This window comes from Mus musculus, chromosome 4 (genome assembly GCF_000001635.26).
Source record: "Mus musculus strain C57BL/6J chromosome 4, GRCm38.p6 C57BL/6J".
Classification (NCBI taxonomy): Eukaryota; Metazoa; Chordata; class Mammalia; order Rodentia; family Muridae; genus Mus; species Mus musculus.
In genome coordinates this window covers 129574329-129583438 of record NC_000070.6, presented here as the reverse complement: position 1 = coordinate 129583438, position 9110 = coordinate 129574329, and the positions used below count along the sequence as shown (strand labels likewise).

General features: G+C 47.8%; 1 protein-coding gene across 1 annotated transcript; it reads left to right on the top strand.

Moving 5' to 3' along the window:
- The first annotated feature begins 4858 nt into the window (after nt 1-4858).
- Fam167b (family with sequence similarity 167, member B) lies at nt 4859-6624 on the top strand. The gene is made up of 2 exons (NM_182783.2): nt 4859-5321; nt 6144-6624. The coding sequence occupies exons 1-2, from the start codon at nt 5064-5066 to the stop codon at nt 6372-6374; spliced, it is 489 nt and encodes a 162-aa protein (NP_877584.2). The 5' UTR covers nt 4859-5063; the 3' UTR covers nt 6375-6624.
- The last annotated feature ends 2486 nt before the right edge of the window (nt 6625-9110 follow it).

Genomic DNA, 9110 nt, shown 5'->3' with positions numbered 1-9110 from the left:
GACAGGGTTTCTCTGTATATCCCTGGCTGTCCTGGAACTCACTTTGTAGACCAGGCTGGCCTTGAACTCAGAAATCCGCCTGCCTCTGCCTCCTGAGTGCTGGGATTAAAGGCGTGGGCCACCACGCCCGGCCTTAGTCAGAGTTTCTATCCATGCACAAAACATTTTGACCAAGAAGCAAATTGGGGAGGAAAGGGTTTATTCAGCTTACACTTCCATGTTGCTGTTCAGGGTTAGGATTGGAACTCAAGCAGGTCAGAAATCAGGAGCTGATGCAGAGGCCATGGAAGGATGTTCTTACTGGCTTGCTTCTCCTGGCTTGCTCAGCTTTCTTTCTTTCTTTCTTTCTTTCTTTCTTTCTTTCTTTCTTTCTTTCTTTCTTTCTTTCTTTCTTTCTTTCTTTCAAAGATTGATTGATTGATTGATTGATTGATTTATTATATGTAAGTACACTGTAGCTGTCCTCAGATACTCCAGAAGAGGGCATCAAATTTCATTACGGATGGTTGTGAGCCACCATGTGGTTGTTGGGATTTGAACTCGGGACCTTCGGAAGGAAGAGCAGTCGGCGCTCCCAACCACTGAGCCATTTCGCCAGCCCCTCAGCTTGCTTTCTTATAGAACCCAAGACTACCAGCCCAGAGATGGCACCACCTACAAGGGGCACTCCCCCCCTTGATCACTAATTGAGAAAATGCCTTACAGCTGGATCTCATGGAGGCATTTCCCCAACTGAAGCTCCTTTCTTTGTGATAACTTCAGCCTGTGTCAAGTTGACACACAAAACCAGCCAGTACAACATCTTTGACCATTAGAGAAATGGAAATTAAAAAGACACTGAGAGGGACTGGGGCCATGGCTCAGAGGTTAAGAGCACTGCCTATTCTTCCAGAGGTCCTGAGTTCGATTCCCAGCAACCACATGGTGGCTCATTACCATCATAATGAGATTTGGTGCCCTCTCCTGTTATGCAGGTGTACATGCAGAGAGTGTACTCAGAGAGGAGGCCCCATGTGTAAAGACACTTGCTACCCAGCATGGCCACTTGAGTTCAGATCCCCAGATAAGGCAAACACAGCACTAAAGGGCCTGGAGAGACAGGCCAAACCCTGCAGTCAGCCAGTTACTGATCTTCAAGTTTACTGAGACTCTGCCTCAAAAAGAAAGGCAGGATGCCTCCTGTCTCTGGCTTGAACATTATAGTCTCCTACTCCTGTGAGGCAAGTCATTGAGGAAGACATGCACACACAGTACACTGAGATTCCATCTCTCCTAGAATGGCTAGCATCAAGAAGATAGCAGTGGGGGCTGAAGAGACTGCTCAGCAGTTAAGGGCACATATTGCAGCTTACCTGGGTTGGATTCCCATCATCACATGGGGCCTATTTAATTACCTTCTGTAACTCCAGCTTCCAGGAATCTAAGGCTCACAACCATCTGTACAGCTACAGTGTACTCATATACTAAACTAAAGCAGGGCATGGTGGGCCTTTAATCCCACTCAGAGGCAGAGGCAGGTGGATTTCTGAGTTCGAGGCCAGCCTGGTCTACAAAGTGAGTTCCAGGACAGCCAGGGCTACACAGAGAAACCCTGTCTCAAAAAACCAACAAAACAAAACAACCTAAAAACAACCACCATTGTTAGCTAGTTATGCTATCTTGAGATTCTAAGTCAGCAGACCACACAGACAGCTGAACTTCCATCCCTTCTGATGCACAATTGTCAGGTCCTAAAGAGATGGCTAACTTCGGTGCCTATTAGCACACCAAAATGCATGCTAGCCTCTAGGCTCCCTTAGCACAGAGAATACCTCTTACAGAGTCCACGCTGGCATCCTGGCTCTCCTCACACTCACCCACCGCATCTCAGATTTCTCCAGCTGTGTGCTGTCTTGTTGTCTTTTGTCTTCCTCTCTTGGACCTCCTGTCTCCCTCACCACCACCCCATGGCCTGGTCCACTCTGCTGGCCGTGTTTCTTTCCCTGCTCTGGACTTTTTCAGATGCCTCTGGGTGTCCTTTCCCTTGTATTTCAGTAAGAACCTTCCCTCAACCTCTCCTTAGAGCGGTCACATCCACACTGTATATACTGTATATGTTTATTGCTGCACTTGGTCAAGGTATGGATCCATCCTAGAGGTTCATCATCAAGAGACAAACAGATGAAGGAAATGTGGTAAATATACACAATAGGGTCTTATGTAGCAGAATCAAGTCCTACTCCTATATAGGACATGTCAGGGTGGGAGAGGACTCGATGGAGGGCGGGAAGAGAGTAAGAGTGATGGGGGGGGCTGGGAAGATGGCTCAGCTCGGCAGGTATAAATCTGAAGCTGCTCTCTGAGAGCAGCCAAGCATGAAACAGAACACTCTGTAGCTGGGTTTTGTGCCTCTCGCCTGCATGTCCGACCCTGAGGAGGCTTGGAGAGCTTGAGGCAGCCTTGGCTGCACAGGGAGACCCTGTCTAAAAGCAAACCCAAAAAGAGAACAGGCTATGAAATTCCAGACTAGGGAAACCTTCAAGATGGGATTTTTTTTTTTAAGATTTATTTATTTTTTATTATATGTAAGTACACTGTAGCTGTCTTCAGACACACCAGAAGAGGGAGTCAGATCTCGTTACAGATGGTTGTGAGCCACCATGTGGTTGTCGGGATTTGAACTCAGGACCTTCAGAAGAGCAGTCGGGTGCTCTTACCTGATGAGCCATCTCACCAGCCCCCAAGATGGGGATTTGACAGACATGCAGATTAGTGTCCGCCTCATAGACTCATACCGAATCTGAAACTGGTGGCAGGGGAAGCCATCTGTTTTAGCAGGCTTTCCAGGTGACTCTGAACACATGCCAGAGATGGAGGAACACTGGAAAATATACAAAACGGCAAAGTTCGCTTATGCTGCCAGAACAGAGAGTAGGGCTGGGGGAGCCAGTCAGTAAGACCCTTCTGAGCATGCTCTGCCCTGGGTTTGCCCCTGCATTGCCGTAGGTGGGAGGAAGACAGGAAGTAGAAAGTGGTGCTAGGCGGGGTGGGTGAAGTTGAAGCCAGTTTGTGCTACAGGATAAGTTCCGGGTCAGCTCAGGGTGAGACTCTGCCTAAAAAGAGAAAAGAATTGTGATCTCAAGCGCGCGTGCACACACACACACACACACACACACACACACACACACACACACACACACACACACATACACACACACACACACACTTGGAAACAAAAGACTGCTATCCCGCAGAGGAGGCAATCCAGGCCGCACCCCCTTATGGAGAAGCACTATTTGACCTTAGTGCTGTTTCATTGGCTATTCAGGAGAATTTACCAAACTACATATTTAGATGTGTACGTTTCTGTTTTTGTCTCCTCCTCTGCTTCCTCCCCTTCCTTCTCTTCTTCCCTTTCCTCTTTCTCCCCCTCCTCCTCTTCCTTGGTTTGTTTTGTTTTTGAGTCATGGTCTCCTGTATTCCAGGCTGACTTTAAGTTTGCCTGGAAGAAACTTCAGCTGTGTCACCACACTTGGGTCCCGTTAGGTTTTGGGTTGGTTGCTTTTTGTCTCCCCTGTGAGTCAAGGAGCACTGGAGAGAATGCAAACTCCACTTGGGCTGCCACTGCTCCTCTGCTGGCTCTATTTCTCTTCTCCTTCTCTCCTCCTCCCCCTCCCCCTCCCCCTCTCCCTCCTCTCCCTCCTCCCCCTTCTCCTCTTCCTCCTCTTCTCCTTCTTTCTTTTCTTTTTTTTTTTTTAAGACAGGATTTCTCTGCATAGCCCTGGCTGTCCTGGAACTCACTTTGTAGACCAGGCTGGCCTTGAACTCAGAAATCCACCTGCCTCAGCCTCCTTTAGTGCTGGGACTAAAGGCGTGTGCCACCACGCCTGGCTTTCAATTTTTTATTAGATATTTTCTTCATTTACATTTCAAATGCTATCCTGAAAGTCCCCTATCCCCCCCCCCCGCTCTTCTCCTTCTTCCTCTCTCTCTCTCTCCCTCTCTCTCTCTCTCTCTCTCTCTTTCCCTACCCCTCCACTCTCTCCCTAATTGCTGGTGCAAACCCTAACCCTTGAGCACACTAGGAAAGGTTTTACTACTGAGCGGAATCCCAGCCCTGCTCTTGTTGCTGAGAGCAATACAGAGGTTTAGAGACACCTGAGAAACATCTGGGTGGTGGTGGCACACACCTTTAATCTCAGCACTCAGGAAGCAGAGGCAGGCGGATCTCTGTGAGTTTGAAGCCAGCTTGGCCCACAGAGCAAGTTCCAAGCCAGCCAAAGCTACAAAGAGAAACCTTCTCTCAAAAAAAGAAAACAGAAAAGAAAAGAGGAGAGAGGAAGAGAAAGAGGCAGAGGCAAATTTCTGTTGAAGCTTATCCTGGTCTACATAGGTCTACATAGTAAGCCTGCACATTGTTCTAGGCCGGCCATCATTAGAGATGAGATGAACTCCTTCAGTCAGAGCTTTTTCAGTGATTGCCAACAGAACCTAAGGGCCGTTGGAGTAAGACTTGGTGTCACCGACCTGTCACAACAGAGGCTCAAGAAGTGACTGAGCTACCTAAAGTCCCCTCAAAGTAGCACCAGGGCCCAGGGCTCCTGACTCCCAGGCTAGGCAGCTGGACCCTATTGCCTTGCAGAAGGGCTAGCTCTGTAAAGAGGAAAGAGCACCAGCCAGTCAGCTGTCTCTTCCCCTTGACTCCTCTGACTTGGGTCTTGGGAGGAGGGCCAAGCCGGCTGTGGACGATGCTTTTCTTATCCTGCTGCAACTTCCTTTCTGGGAACCAGGAACCTGAATCTGGGCAAAGACAATAAAATTCATCTGAAGGGCTCCTCCTGCCCCCACCCGGATGGGCATCACGTGGCCCCTAGTTAGCAAACCAGGAAAATTCCATCTCTTGCACACTTAGCCTCACATACCCATCTGCTCACTCAGCCTGGCACACTTAGCGTCCCTCACCCACCTTCTCAATTCAGCACACACTCTTGGCACATTCTTTTCAACCTCATCTTCTTTCACTTCTCACACGGCCAAATAGCCAGCCTTTCCCTTACTGTCCCGTTGGTCACCACAGACCTACCATGTCCCTAGGGCCGCTGAAATTCCAGGCAGTGGGAGAGAAGGGTGAGGAGGATGAGGAAGAGAGCTTAGATTCTCTGAAGGCCCTGACTGCCAAGCTTCAACTGCAGACCCGACGGCCCTCATACCTCGAGTGGACTGCCAGAGTCCAGAGCCGGGCTTGGTACAGAGCCCAAGCTAGACCTGAGCCAGTCGGACCCGGGGCCATCTGTGGCTTTGACTCCATGGATTCTGCGCTTGAGTGGCTCAGACGGGAGCTGGTGAGTCTGGTGGGTTAGATGGACTTGCATGGGGTCTTTGAGCCAGTCCCTCTAAAGGCCCAAATCTGTGAGGTTGGAAGGAGATGAGAACAAACCAATGTCCACAGTAGTTCCTCAGTGCTGTGCCCTAGGACAACGGAACCAGGAATTCAGTTGCTCGCTATCTTATTTGCAGAGCCAAATCTGGAGAAGTAGACCGTAGAGCACAGGTTCTCAATCTGTGGGTCTCGACCCCTTTGGGCATCCAAAAGCACTTTTAGACAGGTTGCATATCAGATATCCAGTATATCAGATATTTATATTTAAAATTATTTAAAAGTCGTAGCAGTGGCAAGATTACGGTTACAAAGTAGCAATGAAAATAATTTTATGCTTGGGAGTCATCACAGCATGAGGAAATGAGCTGTATTAACGGGTCCCAGCATTAGGAAGGCTGAGAACCACTGCCCTAAAGAGAAGAGACAGTCAAGTAAAAAGCAGAAACCGACCCTGCTGTCAGTTATAATCTGAGGAGGGCAGAGTTGAATATTAGCTGTCAGCCCACCATGTGCAAACATAAGGATGTCCAGTTCAGCTCAACGGGTCATCACAGTTAATTTGTGATGGCGTACCAGACGTCTATATTTGCATACTAACGGTTCCTTGGCTTGGCTTGAGAATCACCCATCCGGAAAAAGATCTGCGAGACCGAGGCGGATGAAGTTAGGTGAGAAGGGGATTGCGAGCTGGACTATGCAAAGAGTATTCCCAGAAATGGACCGGCGGCTGGGCTGGTGAGCCCGGAGGCTAATCTAGCAAATTTACGCCCCCTTTTGGTCACAGCAGGAGATGCGGGCTCAGGACCGGCAGCTGGCAGGGCAGCTGCTCAGGCTGCGGGCCCGGCTGCACAGACTGAAAGTGGACCAAGTCTGTCACCTGCACCAGGAGCTTCTGGATGAGGCTGAGCTGGAGATGGAGTTAGAGTCTGGGACTGGCTTGCCTCTGGCCCCACCGCTGCGGCATCTGGGACTCACGCGCATGAACATCAGTGCCAGACGCTTCACCCTCTGCTGACAGCAGACTTGGGTGTCTCTTGCAGTATCTGGGGAGAAAGAAGGAAGGAAGAGGGACCCCGGAGGCTCTGGCTACCTGCTGGGGAAGGTGGGCACACTTAGGTTTCCAAAAGCTGAATTTAGAGAGCACAGGATGGAGGGGAGGAGGAGAGGAAACTCGGGCCCCAAATGTCTTAATAAAAAATGCATTGAATCCCATCAAGGTTTCTGTAGACTGTCACAGAGCCTAAATAAATGTTGTTGTATATTCATCCTGTGTCACTGGGACTTTAGGGATTCCACAACAGGAGACAAGATGGCACCAGGTGTCCCCAACAGCTCCCGATCTATTTCTCTAACTTTATCAAATTCAAAAGTGAGAAAAATTTAAATGAAGATGAAGATTCATTGTGTTTTTTGATTGTGTGTGTGACCAGAGAGGCCAGAAAAGGATTAGCTGAGCTGGAGGCACAAGCTGTTGTAAGCTGCCTGTTGTGGATGCTGCCTACGGAACTCAGGTCCTCTGTGAGCAGCAACGGGCTTTTTTTCTCCAGCCCCCAAACTTAAAATCTTCTGCCATTCTCATGACAGGTGGTCTAGGTAAATTGAAGACTTGGAGAAAGCAGAAAGTGGTAGTTCTGTGTCATCTCTGCTATTTATTTATTTTTTTCTTTTTCTGTTTTTCTTTTTTTTCTTTTCTTTTTCTCTTTTTCCCTGATGCAGGGTCTCACTAGGTAGCTCCGACTGTCCTGAAGCCCATACTGGCCTTGAACTCACAGAGATTCACTTGCCTCCGGAGTGCTGGGGTTAAAGGTGTGCACCACTCTGCCCGGCTTCCCCTATTTAACTCTATTAGACACATAGTGGGAAAATCAGGCCACTATGAGACAGATCTCTATGATCTTGACGCCAGTCTGCTCTACAGAGCGAGTTCTAGGTCAGTAAGGACCACCTAGAAAGAGACCCTGTCTCCAAAAATCCAAAAATAAGCAAACAAACAAATTAAGAAAAAAACCCAGGGCCTGGTGAGATGGCTCAGTGGGTAAGAGCACCCGACTGCTCTTCCGAAGGTCAGGAGTTCAAATCCCAGCAACCACATGGTGGCTCACAACCATCTCGTAACGAGATCTGACTCCCTCTTCTGGAGTGTCTGAGGACAGCTACAGTGTACTTACATATAATAAATAAATAAATAAATAAATAAATAAATAAATAAATAAATAAATAAATAAATAAATGAAAAAAAAAAAAGAAAAAAGAAAAAAACCCAGCTAGTTGCTAATTCTTGCTCCACGGGCAGCTAGATATGCATTACTTTAGAACACACACTTTAGAATTCATGCACTGCTTGTCAGCACCGTGCCCCCCAGGCGGGTGCTGAAGCTGAGGTGAGCTGTAAAATGCTAAGGTTTCTAAGTGAGGACAGCAGGGCGGTATATCAGGTCTGGAGACACATCTGCCGGCTCTGTCATTCTCAGGGTTGGGTTGTTTTTTTTTTTTTCCTTCTGTGTGACTCTCAGCCTTTGTTTCTGTGTTTCTCTCTTTGTCTGACTTTCCAACTCAGACTTCCTCCCCCCCCCCCCCCCCGCCATTTCCTGTTCCCCCTTCCCTCTGCAGCTGAGGTGCACACAGCTTCAGCTCCTACCTCACAAACCCCAACAATGCTCTGTGGGCTCCCCTCCCCCTGCCTGCTCACTCAGCGTAGCTCAAGAGGTGACACATTTACACTTTCTTTCCAGTGAGGTCAGGACCCATTCTTGGCCCTGATAGGGGCCATTTGGGGTTCCTCACATCACTGGTGGCCTGGCCCTCTGCCTGTGAGGGACACAATCCTCATTTTTGCCTGCTGGCAGCTTGTTGTGGAGTTCTTAAACTCCTGCTGATGTCAGAATGTCTCTGCCCGCCACAGATACCTGTGCAGTATGCTTGCTCGGTCCTCTACCGGAGGCAACTCGTGGTTATGGCTATGCGCTCCATTAGGGGTGTGGCCTTGCCTCTACTTGAATTACCATTCTGCTGTGCTGTCCTGTCCCCTGCCTGTTATTCTATCTATCTATCTATCTATCTATCTATCTATCTATCTATCTATCTATCTATTATCTATCTACTATCTATCTATATCTACTATCTATCTATCTATCGATCTATCTATCTATCTATCTATCTATCTTCTATCTGTCTCTATCATCTATGTATCTATCTATGTATCTCTGTATGTATCTATGTTTGTATGTATCTATCTACCTATGTATCTATGTATCTATCTATGTATCTATGTATCTATCTCTATCATCTATGTATCTATGTATCTCTGTATGCATATATGTGTGTATGTATGTATGTGTGTATGTATGTATGTGTGTATGTGTGTATGTATGTATGTATGTGTGTATCTACCTATCTATCCATCTACCTATCATCTATCTATCTATCTATCTATCTATCTATCTATCTATCTATCTATCTATCTATCGAAACAGGGTCTCTTTATGTAGCTCTGGCTGTCCTGGAACTTACTGCATAAGTTAGTCTGGCCTGAAACTTGCAGAGATCTGCCAGCCTCTGCCTCCGGAATGCTGGGATTAAAGCCTTATGCCACCATGCCCCAGCCTGTCACTAGGGCCTTAAGACATGAGGTTTTCTTGTCTTCCTCCTGAAACAGACTGTCAACAGTCGATCCTTAGGCACAGGATGACATGGATACGGCTCTGCCAGTGAATGTGGCTGCTGTTTTTACTATAGTACATATAACCTTGTC